We start from the raw sequence: 27,306 nt of genomic DNA on the forward strand, positions 1-27,306 counted from the left end.
CCCAATACCAGCATTGAAAAGCTCTATTTAAAAGAAATGCATGGGACGCCCTAGAGTTCACTGAAGCCTTCTGGAGGCATATTGCCATGCAAGCACTCTTTCTTGCTGTATAGATAGAGCAGTTCTTCACTGTGAATTTTTGAAATCTTGGAACCAACCATTCCCTATGCTGGAAATAAGTTGAAGAAAAGAATACATTTTTTAAATTGTTCTCTTAATTCAAAAGAGGAAAACTAAATAATTGTTGCCATTTTAATTTCTAAAACATGGGAAGTAAACTTCCTTTTCACTACTGTTTCCTTAATTAATTACTGTGTCCAGCTTTAGTTTGATGTTATATCTGGTGGGTATATTTAACCAAGAGGACTTCTGTCTTAATTTTATAGAGAGAAGAAACCAATTGGCTGGGATATGGATATTTCCTGGCTTACAGGGGAAGAGTTACACGTGGAAGTTTTGGAGAACGTGCCGCTTACAACACACAACTTTGTATGTACCCCACCTTTAAATATCAGAGATTTAAAAAGTCAATTTTAGTTGTCTTGACAATTTTGTAAAGAAAATGTTTTTCCCCCAACACCCCTAAATAAATTATATGTTTGAAAAGATTGTTTGACCAGAAATGCTCACCTGTATTTTTGTGATCATAAGGGAGAAATAGACCTTAGAAAAGAGTAGCTAAGATAACAAGGTATATACTGTATTTCCACATTTATATGGTGCTCTTATACTTTTCTTATCCTCTGATGACATGCAGCAGTAACTCAGCCACATGAGTGGGTCAAGTCACCTTTGTTGTGTGTTCCCGTAATAAACTAAAAGGTAGATTGTAAGCGCTGCACATGTGCGCGTGTTTGCTGGTGTGTTCACATGGACACTCCGATTTTATAACATGTGCGTGTCTGTGTGCGCATGTTATAAAATCTGCTACCTGCGTACACATGCGCGCACGATTTTATATTGACATGCGCATGAATGCCGTCTCGCGCGCATAAGTGGGGGGATTTTAGTAGATGTGGGCGGCGATGCATTAGGGTCCATTTCCCTGTTCCCTCCCAGTTTGCCCCTGTAAAGGAGTGGACGTCCTCAACCTCCTGTCTAACCTGCCTCCCTTTTACCCTATTAGCCTTGACCCCTAAAACCCCGCTGTCTACCTTAGATGTTTTTGTTTTACTACTTACCAGCCTTCCTTAGCATCAGGAAGTTATGTGGTTGTCGAACTGCAGCACGCACCTGGGTGCAACACGGACTTACTGGCGCTTTCCCAGCCTGCACCTGGTCTGCCCCTTTTTGCAAAAATCTTTCCAGTGCGCGCACCGGGAGATATGTGCGTGGCTGTGGGCCTTTTAAAATCCGCGCAGTCCGCATGCTTATGACTCAAGTGCGTATCTCCCGGCTTGGCTGCATGTAGGGTTTTGAAAATCTGTGTAACTTCTGAGGAGTAGCTTTCTAGATCTTTGTTTACTGTGCACTGTTGGTTCCCAAACCCTTTGTTACATTTTTAAATTTCTTTGAACACTTCTTCTTAAACATTTTTTGCAGTTTTAAATTCTTTATCTATATCTTCCATGTTCTGAAGGGGCTGTGCCTGGAGAACACCAGGCCTTGCTCTTTTAAGGCCAAGCTGCTCCATCCTTTTAAAGGCCGAATGTGCAGTTTCCTTTGTGGTTTATATAGGTCTTGTAATTTATTTTATTTATCATCTATATTTATTTAAAACATTTATAAATCTCTTTGCAGATTAAAAATTTACCCAAAGCAATGGACACAATTTTATATAAAATTATAACACATAATTCAGTCACAATGAAACAGTAAAACAAATTCATAAAATGTATTTATTTATTTGATATTCCAAAGATGTATTACAATAATTGATTATGTTCATTGGACAAGTGTATCTTTGAGATCTTCAGCTGATATCTCAGATGTACAGATCCATAGATCTCAGGCACTTCAAAGCTGATGGGTGCGTCAAGAGATGTGCTAAAGACCTTTCCCACGAGGGAAATGCTAACTCCTTGGATACCTAAGGAGTTAGCATTGTCCATCTATCCTTTTCCACAGGAAATACCCACACACTACTTCCTGTTAATGAGAAGGCAGTGTTAATCTATTTTTTTTTCTTAAATAAACAACTTAGGCAGTCTTCTTACAAGTAAAGAACTTTTATTATCGATAGGAGTAAAAGGAAAAACTACAGAAGCCTTGTTTAAAAGCAAATAAAATACAAAGAGTTCTGTAAGTACTAGGATCTAGTTTCTGCCTGCTGCCAGCAAAGTAGCAGAAAAAAGATGCCAGCCCGATGTTTCCCTGTAGAGCACAGCTTTATACAGTTCTTATCTTTCTCACACCAATATTCCTTCCTTGTCCTTATATGGTATTGCATCTTGTTCTTTCTTTGATCTATATTCCTACTTCCTGAGGCACACTCATCACAGTGCTTGATATCTGCATGTTACTTAGCATGTCTAGATAGAATCTCTTGATGTGATTAGGGTTAAACGTTCTTAGACCCATGCGTAGGAAATGATAGGAAATAGTATCAAAGGCTTTGGATACAGGTTGTTATTTCCTGATACCTTTGAACTGCATCTTTATCTTATTCTCAGTAGACACAAAGTATCATGTCTAGGCAGCTACAAAATTTGACAGGATTCAGCTCCTTTCTTGGAGCATAGTGGTTGAATTTGCTCTCAGCAGACACAAGAAGCCTAGGATACCCATGCCTGTTTCTCTAAGTCATGAGTGCAAGACTCTGGATCTTGTTAGTAAACAAACATTTTAGAACATTGTGGTTTTCTGCATATCCAACTAATAGATTTATGTAGTCAGTTATTTGCATACTCTTGGGAAGAAGTCTAGAAATTTACCCAGTTTCACCCTTGAGAGAGAGAGAGAGAGAGAGAGAGAGAGAGAGAGAGAGAGAGAGAGAGAGAGAGGAGTTTCACTCCTTTGGGCTAGAGGAGAACAGTGTGAGATGAATTTGGTCTGGCTGTCCATGATGCATTTCAGAAGGCATTGTGAGCCTCTATATGGCCATTATTTATTGGATTTTCTTACCTTCTTTTTACTCATGCCCTTTATATTAAAGAGATTTACCATTGCTGTCTGCAGCTCACAACACCAGACTTCCCTGGTAGTCTTAGATACTAGCTAGGCTTGACCATGTTTGGGTTCTCCAAGGCTACTATTATTAGGTCCATGGCCATTGATACTCTCAAACTCACATGGCTTTGTATTTCAGGGTTCAGAGAAGATATGCAGGCATAATGTGCTAGTGTGCCCTGCTTGTGGGAGAATTTGTTCAGAGAGAAGATGGAGACAATCTACTCTCTAGACCTTATCCACTTCCATTACTGATTTGCTTTTATTGTTTTATTTATTTATTTAACACTTTTTTATACCGACCTTCATAGTAATAACCATATCGGATCGGTTTACATAGAACATAGGAATAACTGAAGCAATAACTGGAGAAATTAACAATAGCGGTGAATAAGTCAAAGTTACATTTAACAGGGAGTACAAACTTGGAAGCTAAGCTAGCTGGAAGAAAGTAAAGGCATGAAGTAATTGTAATATAATACACTAACAAATATGGGCTAAAGCTTAAGGTGCTTTAGCCTAGAAATGCCAGGGTTGTTGGATGAGTTTGAGTGGATTCTACAGAAAGCAACCTTTTTCTCAGTAAAGGCATTTTGAAGGGCCTTCTCGCCCACTACTTTAGGACGGTTCCATGCAAGTATAAACTTTAAGGTTTATAATGCCCACCCATTCAAAGCTAGGATTAGGTTTTTGATGGGGCCCACAGTAAATAGCTTGCTTTCCAGTCTTTGTGTAGGAAGATTTCTTTGTAGGGGTAAAGGTGAGTTGTTTTTTTTTCTTTTTTTTTTTAATCATTGGTCCCTTGTAACATTAGCGAAGTAGGGGGTGAATTTTCAAAACGTTATGCACATAAAGTTTAGCATACGTGGGCATAAGTAGCATCTACTCGCACATTCCATATTTTATAAAAGTAAAAAATATGGGCTGGATTTTAAAAAGGTTACGCGCGCCGGGCCTATTTTATAAAGACCTGGCGATGCACATAAAGTCCCGGGACGAGTGTAAGTCCCGAGGCTTTTCTAAAGGGGCGGTCCGGGGGCGGAGCAGGCAGGGGCGGGGCCAGAGGCCTCCAACACAGTGGCCGTTGCAGCTGTGTCGAAGGATCGCGTGCCGGCAGGCTGCCGGTGTGTGCAACTTGTGCCTGCCCGGAGGCAGGCGCAAAAGGTAAAACAAAAATTTTGGGGGGGGGGGGGTTTAGAGTAGAGCTAGGGGGAGGAAAGGTTAGGGGAAGGAGTGGGAAGGTCAGGTTAGGGGGGAGGGAATGGGTGAAGGCAGCGCGGCTCAGCGCCCGCAAGGTGCACAATTGTGCACCCCCCTTGCGCGTGCCGACCCCTGATTTTATAACTTGCACGCACCTAAGTGAGAGGTCTGGGTGAACCAGGCTGAAGAACCAGGAAGATCTCAATCACCCGGAGAAGGACTGGGCATACCAGATAGGTCATATGATGTTTTTCTGCAGTCATGTTTCTATAGGTCTGTGTTTCAGTATTTATTTCATTTGCTAGTAAAAAAAAAAAAAAAAAAAAAAGAGGGACACTATTTACAAGGAGGTCTGGAAGCAAAGTTGGGGGCCTATTGAACTTGCCAACTTCTGCAGCGAATGGAGTAGACATCAACACAGTTTAGTTCAGGACTGTGTCACATCTTTGATAAATTCTTTCATAATAAACCGCGCTTCTATTACTCATAAAGTAGCTCAATTAAAGGACGTAGGCCTAGTGGAACATAAGATTTGTTGCGAGAGGAAAGGTTTTGGGGCTGCTTAGCAATAATGATCTGAACACGATCAAATTTTACTTAACTGGAGGGAGGACACTAAAGAAATGTACTGTGATAGCATTTAACTTTCAAAAGGAAGACTATGATAAAATTAGATAAATGATTGGGAAAAAAACTGAAATAAGTAGCTGGCAAGGTTAGGAAAATGGGTAGGAAAAAACGAAAGGAGCAGCTGCCAGGGTTAAGAGTTTTAAGCAGGCATGGACCTTATTTAAAATTCCATCTTGGAAGCCCAGACCAGATCTATTCCACGCAATATAAAAAGGTGGAAAAAATGCTAAACGACTACCAGCATGGTTAAAGGGTGAGGCGAGAGAGGTTTTTATAGCTAAAGAATATCTTTCAAACAGTGGAAAAAGGATCCAAACGAAGAAAACAGGAAAGAGCATAATCACTGGCAAGTTAGCTGCAAAGCATTGATAGAAAGGCAAAGAGAGAATTTGAAAAGAAACTTGCCATAGAAATTCATGCTGGCTGTGTCCCATCAAAACATGTCTGTCTAAATGTTTTGTGATTCTATTCTTTATAACAATTTCCATAATTTTTCCTGACACTGAAGTCAGGCTTATCGGTCTATAGTTTCCCAGATTATGCCTGGAGCCCTTTTTAAATATTGGGGTTACATTGTCCATTTTCCAGTCTTCAGGTACAATGGATGATTTTAATGATAGGTTACAAATTAACTGAAATAGGTCTGAAAATTCATTTTTTAGTTCTTCCAGAACCCTGGGGTGTATACCATCCAGTCCAGGTGATTTACTACTCTTCAGTTTGTTGGTCTGGCCTACCATATCTTCCAGGGGGGATTCGGGAGTGTGGGGATTTGTTTTAAAGGGTCGGGGTGGGTTTTAGGGTTGTTTTGGTGTGCCAGTTTTCCCGCCCTCCCCCGATTTACGATTTTTTGACGATAAATCGGGGGAATTGCTATTGTATCACGGCTCTAATGATTTTTGACGATTTAAAATATATCTGACGATTGTTTTAAATCGTCAAAAAACGATTCACATCCCTAATCTTTACACAGGTATATTCTTTTGGACAGGTAGATCAGCCAGGTAGCATTAGCCATAGCTCCTACTGTCACAGGCATCCCTCACTCCATCTGTCTACAAGGTTCCTTCCCATTTCCAATCCCCTTCCTTTACAGTACTTGCCAACTGTTGATCTTACCCTGACCATCCATTGCTCTGCATATTTGTTGCACCACTTCTCAGTCCCTTTATGCCACTCCAGATGCCTCTTGATCTTTACTATTTCACAGAGGCATATGCTACTGGTAAGATCAGCTATGTAGCGCCTTTGACTGGGAAAGGCATCCCCTACTCCAACTGTCTATGAGATTTCTTCCAAATCCTCTTTCCCTACAGTACTTGCCAACTCTTGCTCTTGCCCTGACCATCCATTACTTTACACAGGCCTTACTCACCCAGTTATCTTTAATGGTTTCATGGTTTCTTGGACATTTTCTTAAGACTCTGTATCCTTATGGTTCTTGTGATATTGGTCTCATCCGGTATATAACCTTTGATGGATTATACCACAGCAAAAAGCAAGGGCTGTAGAAATGTGGCACCCAGAAACACCAGGACCGCTTTCTTCCATGATTACTACTTCTGAGGTAAAGGAGGCAGTATTTGCAAACCCTTTCAGAAGAAGAATTGTGTCTTGGATTCCTGAATCACAGGATATTAAATTGCTAGTGACTAAAGAGCATTTGGTGCGTGTCCTTGGTAGAATCTTAGCCTCCAGCGAAGACCATTACCAAGGCCAAACAGCCAACTCCTTCAGAAATGGCATTTCTTTTCCAGGGATTTCCCTTGGCTTCTTCCTGCCTAGGACTATCTATCAATTTAGTTGGTGTCCTTTGCTCATCGTTTGGAGCTTTGGGGTATTCTTGCCAGTCTGGGTGACTGCTTTGCACCTTTTATGATGATTTTGGGGGTTTCATGACATTCTTTTTCTTGCTTTCATCCTCTATTACTGCCTTGGGGGATTTTCTGTCTCTTCTGGTGCTTTGTTCCCCATTTATGGTTCCTTTAGATCAGGGGTGGGCACTGGGAGGAGAAATTTGTATTTTTTTCACATTTTTCTCCTGAGGACAAAACACCCCAGTATAATCAATAAAGAAGGCTAGAGTGGGAAGAATACTACAAAGCTTCAACAGAGGGCACAAACTATAGTGGCATAAACCCTCCAAGGCTATATGAGAGGGGTAAAGTAGCAACAAGTATAGCATGACTATCTAAAGCAGGGGTGGGCAATTCCGGTCCTCGAGGGCCGCAAACCGGTCGGGTTTTCAGGATATCCCTAATGAATATGCATGAGAGAGATTTGCATGCACTCTGCCTCAGTCGTATGTAAATCATTTTCATGCATATTCATTAGGGATATCCTGAAAACCCGACTGCCACATTTTCTGCTTTGTTTCCCCTTCATGGTGCCTAAGGATGTTGATGCCACTGTTATTGCAACTGCCTCTGATACTCCTTTCAGAGTTTATGCCATTGTTTTTTGTGCCTTCTTTTGATGCTTTGAGGTGTTCTTCCCCCTCCTGCTGCTTCTTTGCTTCTCTGACAATACTTTAAAGAGTTCCTGCCATTGCTGGTACCCCTATGACCTCATACAGTACCTTAGGCTAGTCTTGCTACTGTTTGTACCATTTTGCCACAGTTTATGTACTTTGGAGTTGTTTCCCCCTTCTGATGGTGTCAACACAGAAATTTCATGAGAATTGATGAGAAAACCCCTATTCTGGAGCCCATCTCCCATCGACTTAATAGCAAACAAATGAACAAATAAAATAAATACAAGAATTATTTTCTGTTTTGAAACTAATGAAATGAATAGAAAGTGCTCATGAAATGAATGAATGAGCCAAAACAAATATTTTCCCTCTGCACATCCCTAGTATGCATACTGAGGTGGCATTTTCAGTCTTGCAGTTCTATAAGCCAGTTTTCAAAGGGAAACTCCCATGGAGTTTCTCCTTGAAAATTTGGTGGTGGGCCAGAGCTACAGGTGCATGCTACTGCTTTGCTACGAATCCCATCACGATTCCAGCACAGTGAATCTTGACATGCCCTACCCGGCCCAGGTTTTCCTGGGTGTAACGAAAGTGGTGACATTCACTAGCCATGAGAAGTAATTCTCTTGGTTATGGCAATTTCAGATTTATTGTTGTCAATGAAACAAAAGCTGCCTGGAGTGGCGGAGGGCTAAATAGTATTTAAATATTAAGATTTATTTATTTATCTATACCGACATTCGATCTGGCATATCACATCGGTTTTCATATAACAATATGTCTAAGGCGAACCTTGTAATAACATAGTACATTATTTATTTATTTAATGAGTTTTATAAACTGTCATTCGGTAAAGCCATCATAAACGGTTTACAAAAGCTTAAAATGCAGGATTTTTAACAATTGAGCAAAAAGGGATAACAGGAAGTATATTAAACAAAGGAGAGATATTCAATTGCAAAGATATTAACTGGCATTTGCACTACAGGTTGCACTAAGGGGTGCACAAAGGGGAGGGCCCCTTTGTCGCGGCGCCTGGTGGCAGGGCGCCTTTCAACGGTCGGAGCTGCCCCTGGTGACGTCAGGGGGGGGCGGGGCTTCCCATCGGGTCTCTCCCTCACATTGCAGTTGTTTTTTTCCCCCCTTTTTCAGTTTCAGGTGATATTTTTTCTTCTCTTCTGTTCCCATGGCGATGGAGAAGTGCCACAGGGTGCCCAAAGGTGGTGGGTGGGCTGCCAGTTCGAGGGCGCCTTTCATTATAACAGCTTAACTGAGTAACTGACTATATACCAATAACAGTTTGTAAGATAATTCACTCTTACAAAGCAGGGGAAGGTTATAAAAAACATATTCTGCTGAGAATGTGGATTGGCAGGCTATAAACTTTATAAATAAATAACATTTATTTATTTATTATTTACTGACACAGGTACTGTAGATATTTTCCTATCGCCAGAGGGCTCACAATCTAAGTTTGTACCTGAGGCAATGGAGGGTAAAGTGACTTGCCCAAGGTCGCAAGGAGCAACAGTGGGACTTGAACCCTGGTCTCCTGATTCATAGCCCACTGCTGTAACCACTAGGCCATTCCTCCATCTCTAAATGCTTTCAGTTATCAATTTAAACTGTCAGAAACATACTTAAAAATGGAAGTATCTTGTTTGATTGTAACAAAACAGTTCAGTTTTCATTTCGTCATTCTAAAGTACACTTTTCCAAAATGTTTAAGGCTTATGAAGGTTTAGATGACTTTTGTGTTGAGGTTTTAGAAATGGTTTCCTTCTGACAACTTTCTTATGTAGATCAATGTTGTTTAAGCAATACTATTCTATTCACCATTACCCTAGTGACAGCTAAACTTTTCAGCAGGACAGTTGTAGTGAGTTGTGGGTTTTGTTTTGCAGATAGGATCAGTTTTTGGGCATTTCTACCAGATGTTTTTCATGGTTGTCTAGATCTTGTAATTTAATGCCTCTTCCTTTCTTAACAACATTTCTGATAGTTGAAATTGCTAGCTGCAAGTGTTTAGGGTTTGTTTTTTAATAGACTTCCCCTGCTTTGTAATAGTGAATTATTGTTATTTTCAAATGCTCAGACAACAAAGTAACATAACATAGTAATGATGGCAGAAAAGGACCAAATGCTCCATCCAGTCTGCTCAGCAAGCTTCTTATGGTATTTATTTTATTTATTTAGTATCTGCTGCACCGTGCAGGTTACTCCCATGTTTCTCTTAAGGGTAGCAACTGCCGCTCTGTGCATTTATCCCCATAATTTAATTAACTAAGACATTTTATATACTATCGTTCCATGTCAAGATCACAACAGTTTTCAAAAATAACATTCATAACTATAAATCAACAAAGATTGATTACAGAAGTAGTATTCATAAACAGGCATTAGTATCTATCAAATTAAATTTTCCAATAGATTTGACTAAAGATCTAGGACATTGACGAGAAGTACAGAAAATAAAATAACAAATTTCACATTTTAGTCAGTATGTTGAAATGATTCTTAAATTCACTCATTAAATTTATTCCTCATGCTTCAATTATAAGCTCTTGTCCTTCTTGTTTTTTGTAGCTCTCTGCTTTCTGATGTTTTAAGTTAGGTTATAAGCATTTTTGAATAGCCATGTTTTTAGCTCACATTTAAGTTTTGATCTATCTGGTATCAAATGTAGCATCTCAGATAGAGAGTTCCATAGCTTTCGATCTGCTATGGAAAACACAAGGTCTCTTGCTTGCATCAGATGTGTACTCCATATTACGGGAACAGTCAGTAGTCCTTTATTTTGAGATCTTGGTGTTCGTTGAGGTGTGTATGGTTATAATGTCACACCTATCATACCGGTGTTATTGGAATGAATGGTTTTGAATATCAGTGTTAATACTTTAAAATAGATTCGGGCTTGTACTGGCAGCCAGTTCAGTGAGATCAGCGAGGGTGTCATGTGATCAGATTTCCTGGTTCTAACAACAGTCTTGCCAAGGCATTTTGTAATAATTGTAATGGTTTTAAAAGATAGGCTCGGCGCATGCAGGGACAGCTTTTCGGGGGTTACGTGTGTAACCCTTTGAAAATCTGCCCCATAGTTTGCATTAAAAATTGCAGAAAGATGTCATGTTTAACTTTGTGAGAACAGAAGGTGTGACAAAGGGTAATGCTATTCCAAATAAAAATTAATCCAGTTCAATCTTCAAAAAAACTATGTTTATTTTAAGCATCAAGGCAAATTCAGTCCCTGTATTTCTTTGAAAATTTGCCGTGATGCTTAAAAGAAGCATTGCTTTTTGAAGATTGAACTGAATTCATTTTTGTTTATTTGGAACAATATTACCCTTTGGTCTCACACCTTTTGTTCTCATATATATACTCCCCTGTGTGACCACATTTACTCCACACTGGTGTTTAACTTTGTACCATATAAAGGTTGTGTCAACTTCTTTTCACTTAGAGACTCATTAAAACATACAGTTTGACCAGGAGTGCCTAAACATTTGCATACAACTGTAATAGATTTGCAGCTCCAACTAGTTGTTGTTAGTACAATTTCTTGCTGTTTATACTGTATCTTGTGTGTATCCTCTCTGTCAGGCAACATTATCTATGAAGAAAATCCTAAATGGAAAGCTTATAAAATCGATGTTATATCAGAAGAAACTTCTCTATGTTGTCAAATTTATATACAGAACATTCAGAAAGTATTTAGACCTCTTTCAATTTTTGCCACATTTTGTTACATTACAGCCTTATTTTAAAATGGATAATATGCATTTTTCCCCTCCCCAATCTACACATAACCCATAATGGCAAAGCAAAAACCCAAGGGAAAGATACATTATTGGAGGTGAAATTCATCTAAACACAAACGGCCGGCGATATTAAGTCGGAGGCCCCAAAATTTAAAAAAAATTTTAAATCTGCCTGCGGGTTGGAAGACGGATGCTCAATTTAGCCGGCGTCCGTTTTCCGAACCCGTGGCTGTCAGCGGGTTCGAGAACAGACTCTGGTAAGATTGAGTGTTGACTGTCAAACCCGCTGACAGCCACTGCTTCTGTCAAAAAGACGCTAGGGATGCGCTAGTGTCCCTAGCCCCTCCTTTTACCGCAGGCCCTCATTTAAATACTCGATCGCGCACCCAGGAGAGTGGCCTGGACGCGTGTTGGGAGAGCGGGTGCTCGCCTCGGAGTGCCGGCTCTCCCGCGGTTTTTACTGTATCGGCCCAAAAGGAAGAGCGAGATCTGGGGATAATTGTAGCTGTAGCTGATGATCTTAAGGTGGCCAAACAGAAAAAGCAATGATGAAAGCCAGAAGGCTGCATAAGGAGAGGAATGGTCAGAAGAAAAAGGGAGGTGATATTGCCCCTGAATAGGTCTTTGGTGAGACCTCACTTGGAATACAGTGCACAGTTCTGGAGACTGCACCTTCAAAAGGATATAAACAAGATGGAGTCGGTCCAGAGGGTGGCTACTAAAATGGTCAATGGTCTTCATTCTAAAGCTTATGAGGATAGACTTAAAGATCTAAACATGAATATCCTAGAGGAAATGTAAGATAGGGGAGATATGATAAAGACATTCAAATATCTCAAAAGTTTTCCATGGACAGGAGGTGAGCCCTTTTCAGTGGAAAGGAGGCTCTAGAACGAGGGGGTCATGAGATGAGGTTGAATGGGGGTAGACTCAGGAGTAATCATAGGAAATATTTCTTTATAGAGAGGGTGATGGATATGTGGAAGTGCCTCCCAGTGGAAGGGGTGGAGACAAAACAGTATCTGAATTCATGAAAGCTTGGGATAAATACAGGGGACCTCTACAAATTAATTGGACAGATGGGTAGGCTAGATGAGTCATACACTTTTTATCTGCTGTTATGTTTCTATATAAAGTGAAATCAGGTTTGTAGAATTTTGTGCAAATTAATTAAACCCCCCCCCCCCCAAAAACCTGAAATATCACATTTACCTAAGTATTCAGATCCTTTGTTATGACATTTAGAGTTGAGCTCAGGTGCATCCTGTTTGCATCGATCATCCTTGAGTTGTTCCTCCAACTTGATTGGAGTCCACCTGTGGTAAATTCAGTTGATTGGACATGATTTAGAAAGCAACACACCCGTCTGTGTAAGGTCCCACAGTTGACCATATGTCAGAGCAAAATCAAAAAACCAAAACCTTCCCTAAATTATTAGATCATTGAACTCGGGGTGTCTATTTCTTAAATAAAAAAATATATTTATTTATATTTAAATTTTTAAATGAAGAAGGCATAACCATCATATCACCAGGCTGAATGCTGCAGTATTTTCTGCAGTGTCTTTATGCCTAAATATTGGTTTAATCATCAGTATGTGCCTCCTTCCAACCTTATTACATTTGGTGAATAATAGTGAAAATTAGTGATAAATATCTGTAGTGAGCGCTCAATTGAATATCGGTGAATTTCCAAAAGGGAGAAGACCAAAACCAACGCAGTCCACGTTTCAGAACTCACCAGCTTCCTACCTCAGGGAACGGTCTATTTCTTCCCTCCGGTTGATCAAGACTGTCCATGAGATTTTTCAGTAGTGTTCACCTTTTAAAAAGATGCCAGGTAGTATTTCCCTCTCTGTCGAGACATAATATTGAACGGGATTCATCTCTTCATCATGGCGCTCAGAGAGGAACTGGGGAATGTTTTTTTTCATGACGTTAGAGCAAAATCAAAGCCATGAAGTTGAAGGAATTGTCTGTAGATCTCTGCGACAGGATTGAGTTGAGGCATAGATCTGGGGAAAGGTACAAACAAATTGCTGCAGCATTGAAGGTCTCAAAGAATACAGTGGTCTCCATCATTCTTAAATGGAAGAAGTTTGGAACCACCAGGATTCCAAATTGAGCAATCGGGGGGAGAAATGCCTTGGTCAGAGAGGTGACCAAGAACCCATGATCACTCTAACAGAGCCTCAGGCTTCCACTGTGAAGATGGGAGAACTTTCCAGAAGGAGAACCATCTCTGCAGCACTCCACTAATCAGGTCTTTATGGTAGAGTGGCCAGACAGAAGCCATTCCTCAGTAAAAGGCACATGATAGCCCACTTCAAGTTTGCCAAAAGGCACTTAAACTACTCTCAGAGCATGAGAAACAAGATTGAGCTCTTTGGCCTGAAAGCCAAATGTCATGTCTGGAGGAAACCAGGCACCACTCATCACCTAGCAAATACCATCCCTATGGTGAAGCATGGTGGTAGCAGCATCATACTGTGGGGATGTTTTTTAGCTGCAGGAATTGGGAGACTAGTCAAGATCAAGGATAAGATGAATGGAACAAAGTATAGAGAGAACCTTGATGAAAACCTGCTCCAGAGTGCTCTGGAGCATAGGCTGGGGTGACAATTTACCTTCCAACAGGACAAGGACCCTAAGCACACAGCCAATACCACACAGGAATGGCTTTGGTACAAGTCTGTGAATGTCCTTTAGTGTCCCAGCCAGAGCCCAGACTTGAACCTGATCGAACATCTCTGGAGAGATCTGAAAATAGCTGTGCATCAACACACCCCATCCAACCTGACAGAGTTTGAGAAGATCTGCAGAGAAGCATGGGAGAAAATCCCCAAATCTAGGTATGTCAAGATTGTTGTATCATACCAAGAAAAGTTGAAACTCTAGTTGCTGCAAAAGGTTCCTCAGCAAAGTACCGAGTAAAGGGTCTGACTATTTATGTAAATATATTTCAGGTTTTTAAAAAATTAATTTGCTCAAATTTCTACAAACCTGATTTTGCTTTGTCATGGGGTATTTTGTGTAGGTTGAGGAGGGGAAAAAATTCATATTATCCATTTTAGATTAAGGCTGTAATGTAACAAAATGTGGAACAAGTGAAGGGGTCTGAATACTTTTTGAATGCACTATATATTGTCCAGAAATGTTGTCTGTCCGGCCTTTACAGGCCAGTGAATTTTGGAGTTCTGGTACTCCCATAATAAGCTGGCATTAATATTCCTTATGGGCCTCTGAATGACCAGCAAGGATGTCTTAGTAGCGCCTATACTTGACTTCTGTGAATGCCTTATTTTGTTCCACAGGTACGAAAGACTTTCTTCACCTTAGCATTTTGTGACTTTTGCCGAAAGCTACTTTTCCAGGGATTCCGCTGCCAAACTTGTGGGTACAAATTTCACCAGCGCTGTAGTACAGAAGTGCCACTGATGTGTGTAAATTATGATCAGCTTGAGTAAGTAAAATCTTTTATTTTGTCTGTTTTCTAGACTTTAGTAAGAGGACCATTGTTATATCTCAGAACAGAAATGTTTTCACCTAGGTATCTCATTCTTCATGAACAGAGGCTGTTGATCTCTGGATGACTAGTCACACTCTCACATTTTCTGATTTGAAAAACACTTCACCAGGCAGTGCATAATTAAAATTGTTGATTCCATTTTCCATCCTATTATAACTAGCAACATGTGCAAGAAAACCACAGGATTTGAAAGTATTAAAAATAATGTTAATATTCTTAGGAAAAGCAAAAAGAATTGAAATGGTTTTAGCTACCATAAACTGTACAATATTGTTCCTCTGTGTTATCTACTAGGCGTAGCTCTTCAGCTTATCCTATAATGCAACTATCTCCTGCTTTTGAGGCAACTTCGCAGCTCACTGTAGGCCTGATTTTAAAAAGGACTTACTCGAGTAGAACTGGGTTTTACTGGAGTAAATGGGCTTTTGAAAATTGCTGCAATATATACCATTGAATTGTCCATAGGATTTACTCGCACAAATGCACTTTACTTTTGAAAATTGCTCAATAGTATGCTAATTTTTACCTTTGAAAATTATCACCCGTGAGTGTACTTCTCAGCTCATAGTATATGGAGTAGGACTGTTTATATTTTATGCAACTGCTGTTGTCCCTTAGCTAAAGCTTTTCTACTCACTGCATGTAGTTGTCCTGCTCCGCAGCTCACAGGACATATCTCCTTCTCCAACAGTTCCTCAATTGTTTGCATGCAACTGCCTTGTGGTCCTGAGCATTTGAGTTACTCCTAATTAAAGATTCTGTTTATACTGTGATTATTGCAGCAAATGATACATGTAGCCTTCTCATGTATAAAGTAAAGCTTCTAGATCTATTTAGCCGACTTCTCTTTCATTGGATTAATACTGCAATAAGTCAAACAGGACACCAGAATAACTTAAAGGTGAGAGGCAAATTTAAAGATATTCAGTTTGTACCACTTCCTTTCCCCAACATAAATTGAAATTAAATTCTCACACTTATGAAAATATGGAATGTCATAGAAAGCCAAATAATGTAAAAAAAAAAAAGTTTCATCTGAAAGAAACCTCTGGTTTGAAATGCTGGCATGCAGTGAAATTTGAAGTTTGAAGTAATAGACACTTCATTACATGTGTTCAAGCTAGTTGGCATGATGGCATAATGACTCTTCTGCCTGTGTGCCTGCTTGCTTGCTTCTCCTTTTCTTTAGAATACAGAACTTTATTCCTTTTCTTTGACACTTTTTTGCTGTATTCTGGATAACCTCTGGGTTTTGCATAAGTTAGGTTTGTTTTTTTTGTTTTGTTTTTTGCCTCACAGTTTGCTGTTTGTCTCCAAGTTCTTTGAACACCACCCAATATCTCATGAGGAGGCCTCCTTAGGAGAGACCACTCCAGCCACTGAATCGTATCCATCGGTGCCCCCTGCTGAATCCTCTGGGTAGGAATATTTTTATCTTATTATTTTAAGATTCTCTCCATTTGTTGAAGGCTTAAAAAGAGAGATAGGAACCAACTTTCCCTCAACAGCCCACTCTGCCTCTTTAAAGAGAGGCAACACAGAAGCTGGTGATACTTCTCTTTAAAGAGACTTCCTTTTAAGCTAAAAAATGTTTTTGTATTTCAACTTTAGATTTCTCTTTATATAGTGAATTTTAGGGAGATTAAAAGCAAAGCTAGTAGTTAAATTCTTAAAAATAACTAACTTTCTCTTGTGTCCTCTACATTTTACTCTTAGGTCTATCTTTTTGTCCATAATATGCTTTACTAGTTTAAGGGTCTGTCAAAAATAAAGGGGAAAAAAAAAAATTATTCATTCCTAAAACCTTGCCCTATCCCTGGAAATATTCCTTTTCTCTGAGGACAAGCAGGATGTCAGTCCTCAAACAAGGGTGACATCATCCAATGCAGCCTGGCATGGAAAAATTGTCAGAGTTTCTAAAACTTTGACTGAACCACTCTAACCATTATTTATACCACACATCCATGCAGGGTCCCCCTCAGTATCTTTTTTTTTCTGCGGAGCCTTGTGTGACGTGGCAAATTGAGTCTCTCTGAACTTCTTTAAGAAGTACACTGTTTTTTCAAGTAGTTTTTTTCAGGATTGCATCAACATGGGGTCTCTTCTGGTTGTCCCCTTATCGTCAATAGCCAGGTTTCTCAACGTTTTTGGGTAGTTTTATTTTGCAGTCAGTTCCTGGGTGGCAGTGCGCTCAGTGCCTGCCAGCTATTGAGAGCCATAGATTTCAACATTGTGTCCTTTTTTTTTTTTTGAGAATACGTCTGCGTCCGTGTTTAAGTGGTGTCCTCTGTGCACAAGAGCCATGTCTGTCATGGAACCCCATAATACATGTTTCCTTTACCTGGGGGCATCACATAATGTCCGGGATTGCAGCAAGTGCATCCAGAGGAGCCCAAAAAGGGCGTAAAATCCAGCTTGACTAGATGAAATGACTCTTTGGACTGGCTAAGACTGATATATCAACATTGGCATCGGGGGCATCTGTATTGTAGGACCTCAGAGCCACACTGGACACTGAGCCATCAACATCTGTGGTGCCACTGGTTCTGTCTGTGTCGATGGTTACCAGGAATGCCAGAGACAGGCCAACGTCTGCCTCTTCCAGGTCCAAAACATCGAGTTTGTCATCTTTGGCCTTAGCACCAGGGAAGGACCAATTTGAGCATCGAGGGAAGCCGGGCAAGGGGATGCACCAGTTTCATCTGTGTTGCCACCAAAGTGTCCCTGTGGTGAAGAATGCCAGTCCTTCAGCGATACCAGGGATTTACCATGGTCCTCCACCGGTCCTGATGCTCACAACCGATCCTCCTCTCTGTTACAAAGAGGATCTGGTTACACCTTCTCAGTCCCAGTTTGTCTTAACATTGGTGTTCTTAGAGGATGAGCTGAGAAGCTCGTACAGCTGGCCATGGAGAAGGCTGTGCGGGTCCTTGGTGTTGGGGCACTGACAACACTGGGGTTGGCACCATCCCTCCTGGAGCCACTGCTAGAATCTCTACATGTCCTCATCAGTATGCTGCTGATACAGCCGATGTCTGTACCCAGGGTGGCACTGAAGTCTAGTGGGTCATTAGTGGCACCAATAGCCGATCCAGTGCTTGTCCCTGGTTCCTTGGAGGATGCCCCCTGGTGATGGGGTGACACTGGGGCTTGAACCTCCACGACTAGTCAAGTTGGTTCCTATATCACTGGATGGAGGCCGAGCGCCCATCCCCTGCATGACAGCGAGGATGAAATCCCTTATGGCCTCTGGGGGATGACTCCTCCGATGTTTCTGACGAAGCGTTGGATGATCTCCCCTCAGAACTGTCTCCTCCCAACAGAAGGAAGTCTCCCCCAGAAAACCTCTCCTTCACAGGTTTTGTCAGGGTGATGGTGGAGGCCATCCCATTTCAGTTGCAGATGGAGGACGATACCCGACACAAGATGCTGAATATTCTCCAGTATGTGGAGCATCCCAAGGAGATTGTGGCAGTCCTAGTATATGAGATCATTGTCGAGTTATTGATGAGGATGTGAGAATACCCCCTCTCAGTTCCTCATGTTAATAGGAAGGTGGACGTGATTTCTCATCCAGAATGCTCTTGGATTCCACATGTGCCAGCTGCCACACCAATCGGAAATGGTTGAATCTGCTTTCAAAAAAGGCCAAGCACACTCTGACCCATTCCTTTGCGCATCCAGGGAAGGATTAGAAGGCCATGGATGCTCTTGGGAGGAACGTGTTTCAGGGTGCTATGCTTATCACTCACATAACAGCCTGGGCCAGTATATGTGGGACATCCTGAAGCAGGTGCAGGAGGTAGCAGAGTAGCTGCCTCAACAGCAACATGACACTCTTCATGTGCTGGTGCATAAGGGTCTGGAGTGTAGAAAACATGCAGTCCAGTTGACCTACAATTTTTTTTTTCACTTTTTATTTTTCAGCAGATACAGGACATGAGACGTTATATTGTCTAATACAAAAAAGAATATGACTAGAAAGTATATCAAATAAAGACATGTACATAAATCGCACTTCATAGACAAATAGGAAGAACAATAATACAATATTTTTAACAAATTAGTCTCACTATATAGTGGAAATCTGATATTCTAATTCTGAGCATGCCATTTTCAAAACTTTCCCCATGTGATTTCATATTGTTCAAGTTTGCTGTTTAATAAAGGCATAGCCAGTTCAACCACTTTGTTTCATCATACTGAAATTTGAGGTGAGGATTTCCAAAAATAGGCAATTGTCAGACAAGCAGCCTGTAGTAATAAATGAGAAATTAACCGCTTGTCCGACTTTGACAAAGTTATATCATCCCATCCATTTAACAAGCATAATTGAGGGGACAGCACAGTGTCAGTCTCCACTATAATATTAATTACTCCATGGATTCCCTCCCAAAGTTGTTACACTGTTCTCCACCCCTACAACATATGAATGTAGCTCCCCTGCTCACCATACAACCTCCAGCACAAGGGACTAGAATTACTGAAACGAGAAAAGAAAGAGGGGGTATAGATATATACTATGTAGCAATCGATACATCAATTCCTGATTTTTGTTGCAGATGGATAATGTAAATATGGAATGCCATATCAGAATCCGATCAGTTTAATCAAAATCAGTATCTGTCTGTGTTCTGTTTATCAATCAAATCAGTGCTAGTAGCCCGATCATCACCACTATACAGAAGGGAGTAAGAGAGTGTGTAATGAGTTTGGGAGCAACAAGGGATTACGTTAACATTTTTCACGCTCGTCTTTCGTTGCAACAGGGTAATGCCTGATGGATCTCTGAAAATAGCTCTTCTCAGCTGAAAATAAATGCACTTGGTATGATTTGGAACATCAAACCCCTCATGTAATGCTTGGAAATTTTAAAAAATGTCCCCCTCCCAAATCTATCCCAAATACAATAGGCCAGCTTTTTCCCATAACAGCATATCTAATGAAAACGTAACCTGAGAGAGCTGTGTATTAGCTGTCAATGGTGAAATTGGAGAATATCTCATATCTACCACTCCATGTATTTTATGGTATTGATGCCAGACTTTCAGGGTATGTGCTAAAATTGATGCCTTCCTACCCAAACCCAACCTACGATGTTTTTGAGACGGTATCGAGGGTCTCTGCCGCAGGGATTGGCGCCTGTAGACTCGCATAGCTGCAGGCATCAGATCTCTATCAGAAAGTGCAGGAGCAATTTGCTGACATGCCGTGACCTGAGAGAATCTTTTCAGAGATAAAGTGAAGGAATGGGTGGCACAATTGCAGGACTATTATGTGATAATCCAGCAGCTGTCCACTGGCACGCAGAACCCGTCATCCTCTGCTAGGAGGTCCTCAAGGTCTGGCCACAGGAAGTCTCTTCTGCCGAGAAGATACTATCCTCTGCCTCCTTGACCTCGGAAGCAACAGCAGGCACCTTGTAGCCATCCCAGCCAACAGTGGGCACCAAAGTCCTAGCCAGTGCCTCAGTCAACTCCAGGGATGGGGTTTTGACTGGATTGTAGGGAGTGCAGCCACATCTGCCATAGCCAAGATGATGGACCCTCCAGGCAGAGGGAGGCTGCAGTTCTATGTGAGCCGGTGGCGCAGTGTAACCTCAGACTGGTGAGTTCTGCCCATTGTCTGCGGGGGGGTGCAATTTAAGCCTTTTGAGTACCTTATTAAATTGCCCCCCCCCCCATTCCTTTTTGGGGACCGGTAGTGCAGCAGGAGCTACTTCTCGTGGAACTCTCCTCCCTCTTAATGGCCAGAGCAGTCAAGCCCATTTCAACAGGGCAAAGAGGGTAGGGATTTTACTCCCAGTATTTCCTGACCCAAAGAAAACTGGGGGACTTCGTCCCATCCTAGACCTAAAGGCCTTGAATAAATTTGTAAGAAAAGAAAAATTCAAGACTGTTTCCCTGGATACCTTGATCCCCTTCTTGCAAAAAGGGTAATTACTGGCTTTGCTCCTTTGATCTGAAGAACACATACACTCACATCAAGATCTTCCCTAGGCACCAGAAATATCTCCAATTCGTAGTGGGAAAATAGTACTTCCAGTACCACATTCTGCTGTTTGGACTAGAGTCAGTCCCTCGTTTCTTCACGAAATGCTTAGCCATGGTGGCAGCGCAGCTTTGCAGACTGGGAGTCCATATTTTCTCCTATCTGGATGATTGGCAGGTCAAGAGCATCTCTCGGGCAGGGGATAAAGAGTCCATGTGCTCAACCATCCGGGTGCTGGAGTCACTAGGTTTCATCATCAACCATCCCAAGTCCTATCTTAAGGACTTCATTGGAGCCCTGGTATACATGGCTCAGGCCAAGGCCTTCTTGCCCAGGCAACGGGCCATCAACTTGTTGACCATTGCGGCAGAGATTCAAGCAGGTTTCATTGTGGCACATGTTGAGATTGTTGGGCCACATGGCCATAACAATAAATGTCATTCCCTTGACACAATTGCACATGCGAAGAGCCCAGTGGATCCTAAGGTCCCAGTGGCACCAAGCCATGCAGGATCTTCAAGACTGCATTCAAGTCACCCTGCCTCTCCGGGACGCTCTGTCCTGTTGGCAGGTAAATTCCAATCTGGAACATGGAGTCTTTGTCCAAAGTCTTTGGGTCCAAATTGTGCTAATGACAGATGTGTCCACCCTGGGCTTGGGGGCTCATATCAATGGGCTGTGCACCAGGGACTTGTGGTCTGCCCAGGAACACAGAAATATAGAAATGACAGCAGAAAAAGACTAATCAGCCCATCCAGTCTGCCCAGCAAGCTCCCACACTTATTTTCCTATACGTATCTTTTTCAACAACCACCAATTTCAGGGCCCTTGTTGGTAACTGTTTGATTAAAGTTTCCTGCCATCCCCTGCCATTGATGCAGAGAGTAATGTTGGAGTTGCATCAAAGGTGAGCATAAGGCATAATGCTTAAGGGTAGTAACCGCTGCATCAAGCAAGTTATCTCGATGCTTGTTTACCCAGATTGCACAGATCATTGCCTTGTTGGATGTTGTCTGAATGTAAATCCTCTTTTCCACATTTCCCCCTGCCATTGAAGCAGAGACAATTGTGTCAAAACAATTTCCTGGAGCTCTGGGCAATCAGGTATGCTCTGTGGGCTTTCAGAGATTGGCTGTCCAACAAAATTATATTGATTCAGACCGACAATCAAGTGGCAATGTGGTACGTCAGCAAGCAGGGAGGTATGAGATCGTACCTTTTGTGTCAGGAAGTGTTCCAGATATGGTCGAGGGCCCTCTCCATTGGGATGGTGGTCAGGGCCATGTATCTGGCTGGAACGGAGAATGTGAATGCGGACAGACTAAGTCACTCCTTCCGACCCCACGAATGGTCTCTAGATCAAGGGGTAGCAAACCAGATCTGCCTGTAGGGAAGCCCAGAGGTGGATCTGTTCGCTGCACCTTGGAACAAGAAGGTTCTCAGTTCAGTACTCTGCACAGGACATGTGGCACACCAGCCTCAGACACCTGGGCCCGCCATTGGGCCTCCTGAATGTGTATCTGCCAACTCCACTGGTGAAGATTTTATTCAAGCTTCGTGAGGACAAAGGGACTATGATCCTTATAGCCCTCCATTTGCAGGTTTCTACTCCTTTGGGAAATGTCCATCAGGAAACAGATCAGGCTGGGGAATTTTCCATATTTCAGCTCATAGAATTGGGGTAGTTTGTGGCATCCCAACCTCCAGACCCTGTTACTCACAGCAAGGATGGTGAGAGGTTGATACTACAACCACTCGATCTCTTGGACGATGTGTCTTGGGTCCTTGTAGCTTCCAGGAAGCCTTCCAATCGAAAGTCCTATGCACCGAATTGAAGGAAGTTTTCCATGTGGTGTGAACAAAAGGCCCTAGATCTTTTCTCCTGTTCTCCACAAAACCTCTACACCTTTCAGAAGCTGGTCTGAAAACCAACTCAGGATTCACCTGAGTGCGGTTGACAAATATCACCATGGTGTAGAGGGTAAGCCCATTTCAGTATAGCCTGTAGTTATACAGTTTATACAAGGTTTGCTTCAGTGGAAGCCTTCCCTAAGGCCTCCTGTTGTGTCCTCGACCTCAACCTGGTTTTAGCTCAGCTGATGAAAGCTCTTTTCAAGCCACTGTGCTCCTGTGACCTGAAGAACCTGACCTGGAAAGTCATATTTTTGGTGGCGGTCACTTCAGCATGCAGGGTCACTGAGCTCCAGGCTTTAGTAATTTATCCACTTTACATTTAGTTTCTCTATAAGGTGGTCTTGCGTACGCACTCTAAGTTCCTACCTAAGGTGGTGTCAGATTTCCATCTTAACTAGTCTATCGTCCTGCCAACATTTTTCCCAGACCTCATTCACACCAAGGTGAACAAGCTCTGCACAATTTGGACTGCAAAAGAGCCTTAGCCTTATGTCTGGAGTGGACAGAAGCCAATAGACAGTCCACTGAACTTTGTTTCTTTTGATTAGAACAAGTTGGTGATTGCCGTTGCCAGCAGACACTTTCCAATTGGCTAGCAAATTGCATCTCCTTCTATTATACCCAGGCAGGATTGCATCTTGGGGGCCATGTCAAGGCTCACTCTGTTCTAACCATGGCAGTGTCAGTGGCCCACTTGCGAGTAGTCCCCGTGGAAGAGATCTGCAGAGCAGCAACATGGAGTTCCATCCATTCACATTTCATTACTGTTTGGATAGGGAGGGCAGATGTAACTGCAGGTTTGGCCATTCTGTCTTTCGGAATTTGTTTGAAGTTTTAAACCCTATTCTGTTCCTGGCTAGGGACATTTCTTTCTGTTGAGCTGTACCCCTCCTGTTACCAACAAAACATTATTGTTGTTGTTTTGTTGGTCCCCTTTTTTGTTTGGGGGGGCCAGCTGTAGTTAGGAATTCCACCTATATGTGAGGACTGCCATCCTTTAAGAAAGCAGAGCTGCTTATCTGTAACACATGCTCTCTGAGGACAGCAGAATGTCAATTCTCATGAAACCCACCTGCCATCCCACGGAGTTGGGTTTCCCCTTCGTGGGTTTTGTTCTTTATTATTTTAATAATTCTATGTTAAAAGACTGAGGGGACCCCGCATGGATGCATGGTATAACGCATACTCAGAAGCTCAGTCAAAGTTCTAGAAATTTTGATATAATTTTTCTGTGCCGGGCTCCATTGGAGGATGTGTGAGAACTGACATCTGTCTGTTCTCAGAGAACAACTATTACAGGTAAGCAATTCTGTTTTTTCTATGGCTGAAAGTATATGTTTGCATACTCTTTTCCTAGTAGGTAAAAGTTTGCATGCTCTGTATCAGTGTACATACTTTTGCACACATCCTTGGCAATGATTGGAATGCTATTTTACATATATAAATATATATGTGTGTGTGTGTGTGTATATACACACACACACACACAGTGTTTTTACCTCCATGAAATACACAGAAAATTGCCATCTTTGTGTCCCATGAAAAATAATTTGTAATGTATTGTATCGTCAGTTACGGTTATTGAGGCACAATTTTTGGTGGGATATCAAAATTACACCTTACAGAAACAAAACTAATTATTAAAGATCCAGAAAAGACAGTACAATAATGTTTTTTGGAGAATGACTGACAAAGAGCAAATTATATATAGAGAAATTTGTTTGATAGCAAGCAGAAGCATGTCACACTTGTGGATTATGTAACCTGCATTGTGTGCACAGATTGGAGAACGTTCTAAAATGAACTTTGTGCTTGTGCAATAGTCTTCCTGCATGTAGCAAATCCATGTTCAGTCAAAAGAATTTTACATTTTTCTCCATGGACAAGCAGGAACACCCACAAGTGGAACACATCATCTGATGGTACCAACACATATGTGCTCTCCGAGAGCTCAGAAAATAAAGCGTTTCTGATCATGCACACCCATTCTGTACAAGTCTCAATCAGTTTTCTTCCGCAGGCTGTAAAGACATTTTGTTCTTCCTCTCTTGCCACGCTGCAATGTTTTGTGATTTCTTGTTTATTTTTCCATTCTAACAGTTAATTTTCTTATTGTATTCTTTGTTTCTTTGAGACTACAAAAAAATAAAATTCTTTTTAAATTTGTTTTCGTCATGTCTGAAAGGCAGCCCTTCAAACTGTGTACTAAATGCCATCACAAAATGGCTAGCGTGGACCTTGATGACATATGTGTTTGCTGTGGAGGGCCTTCACATGATATCTGTAAGTGCAGAGCATGTGGAAAGATTTCCCTATGGCAGGGGCATAGTTACTGGTGGGCCTGGGTGGGTCATGGCCCATCTACTTTGTACTTAAGCCCACTCAGTTCTGTCCTCTTGCCAGCTGTACACAGTGGGGCCAGTGGCGAGGAGGCAGGCTGCCAGTGTTGCAGGGGCCAGTAGCATGGAGGCAGCAGGGTCTGATTGTTTTATTAGACATTCTGTTGTACCCAGTGATTCCAGTACTGCCAGTTACATGGTAGGCTACCGCCAGTCATAGGCTCTGATCACCACTCTTTCCATGGTTCTCTGCATTTAGTGGCTACTCTGGTTTCATGTGCATGGTGACCTGGCCTGGGTTGGCAAAGTAATAGCTGCAGTTCTGGCTCTTCCCTCTTTCTGTGCCTGCTGCACCATCAAGAGCAGAGCCAGCTGCAGATAAGTCCTGCATTTCTGTCTCTTTCTGCTTCACATGCTACTATATAGCCCCCACTCCTTAAAAACCAAAAAAACAAACAAACCATGAGCTCCCTGGCTCCACCTCATCCTGCAGGACAACAGTGTCAGAGGCTGCGCTTCCAGTCTGCTCATCTGTCCTTTCTTTCAGATCAGTAATTTGAATATGTTGATCTCTTAATCACATGGCAGGAGGAGTAGGTCAGAGGTAAGATACTAGTGATGTCTGTGGAGGGGAATGGGTCTGGATTCACTGGAGAGAGGCCCAGATGGGAGGGGAGAACATAAGTCAGTGGGTCAACGGGTTTGCGCGGGGAGTGAGAATGGTTTAGAGGGTGAACTTGTGGACTGAATACAGAGAGAGGGTGAGCATGGATTGGTGGGTAGGATCAGAGAGAGCGAAAGTGAATTCAGGAACTAAGTAGGGGGAAGATAAAATTGGGAACTGAGTGAGAGAGAGAGAGGCCCCAAATGGGGAGGGGAGAAGGAAGAGTGCAGAATTGAGTGACATAGTAGGCAGTGGATAAGAACATGGACTGGGGGGATTGAGTGGGAGGAGAGGATGGAAGAAAGAGAAGTGATCAGGAGAGAGTAGATTCAGGGACTGAGTTGGAGAACTGAAATTCAGGGATGGGTTTAGATCTGTATTAGAGATGTTTTATTTATTTATTACTCTATTTGTTATGTAATGTACTGCATATTTTTATTGCTGCCATGATGTAAACCACTTTGGGTCCCCTATTATAGAAAAAAGATGGTATGTAAATATGAGAATAGAATAAGAATTGAGAGGAGGCAAAATGAAACTAGGAATTGAGAGCGATAGAGGCCCTGGATAGGAAGGGAACATGTACTCATAGATTGGGTAGGGATTCTTGAGAGCAGAGACTTGGAAATTGGGGGGAGGGGAGATTAGGGAGTGTGAGATCGGATAAAAGATGGGCTGATGGGTAGAGAAAGGTAATATTTAAGACATGGTGTGAAGGTAGGATATTGGAGGCAGTAGAAAGGAGCTGGAGAATGCAGATGGGTGACAAAGGAAAGGGATGGTAAAGTTGAGAGAAATGAAATGGGGGACTGGGAAGGGTGAGTAACAGTGAAGTAGCTGAGGTTGTTGAGGGGATGAGGCGCAGAGGTAAATAAGTGAGGTCTGGGGAGGAGTTGAGACAGAAAGTAAAAATGGATTAGGGAGTGAGTTAAAGAGAAAATAGGAAGGTGTGAGAGAGGAGGGAGAGGGGCTGGGTAGGGGATGAGAACGAGAAATGGAAAGCTGGTAGGTAAGTGAGGTGAAATGTGGAGACAGAGTATAAAGGGGATAACAGATAGGATGGAGGAGATGGTGAGGTACAGTGCAAGAGATGTGGAGAAATTACAAGGAGAGATGATGGGATAATATGATGTAGTTAACTGGAGGGGAATGCAAGAGCTTGAAAAAGGGATGTTTAGAACAGGGTGAAAATGAAAGGGAATGCCTGGGAGAAATAAGAGGGGATGGTTTTGGGGGGTGGCAGGGAGTGGGAAGGCTAATAGAGGTAGAAAAAAGATGGCTGTTGGTGGGGACAAGGAAGCCAGATAACTAGATATTAGTAATGAGAGCAACCCAGTGAGGGAAGATTGACATCTCAAAGGGGGCAATGGAGGAGGGAAGTGGGGAGGAGGAAGGTAGGGATAGGAAGAACTGGAGGGGGAGATAAAACGACAGAGGGTGGCATCTTCCTAGGAATGGATAGAGAGATGGAGAAGACGAAAGAGAAAAAAGAAATGTAGGCGATCTGTAGCAGTCTAGCTTGTTCTGTTTTCCATTTTTAACCTCCCAGTAGGAAGTGTTTTGGTGATAAGAACATGCCATACTGGGTCAGACCAAGGGTCCATCAAGCCCAGCATTCTGTTTCCAACAGTGGCCAATCTAGGCCATAAGAACCTGGCAAGTACCCAAAAACTAAGTCTATCCCATGCTACTGATGCTAGT

At 42.0% G+C, this 27,306-nt stretch overlaps 1 protein-coding gene across 1 annotated transcript in view; it reads left to right on the plus strand.

Annotated features, from left to right (window-relative positions):
• Positions 1 to 27,306, plus strand: part of BRAF (B-Raf proto-oncogene, serine/threonine kinase) — a 409,670-nt gene that overhangs the window by 93,926 nt on the left and 288,438 nt on the right. Inside the window, 3 exon segments of the mRNA XM_029616061.1 lie at positions 387 to 489; positions 14,483 to 14,631; positions 15,997 to 16,116. Of these exon segments, the coding sequence (XP_029471921.1) occupies positions 387 to 489; positions 14,483 to 14,631; positions 15,997 to 16,116 (372 nt within the window).

Source organism: Rhinatrema bivittatum, chromosome 9, assembly GCF_901001135.1.
Source record: "Rhinatrema bivittatum chromosome 9, aRhiBiv1.1, whole genome shotgun sequence".
Taxonomy (NCBI): Eukaryota; Metazoa; Chordata; class Amphibia; order Gymnophiona; family Rhinatrematidae; genus Rhinatrema; species Rhinatrema bivittatum.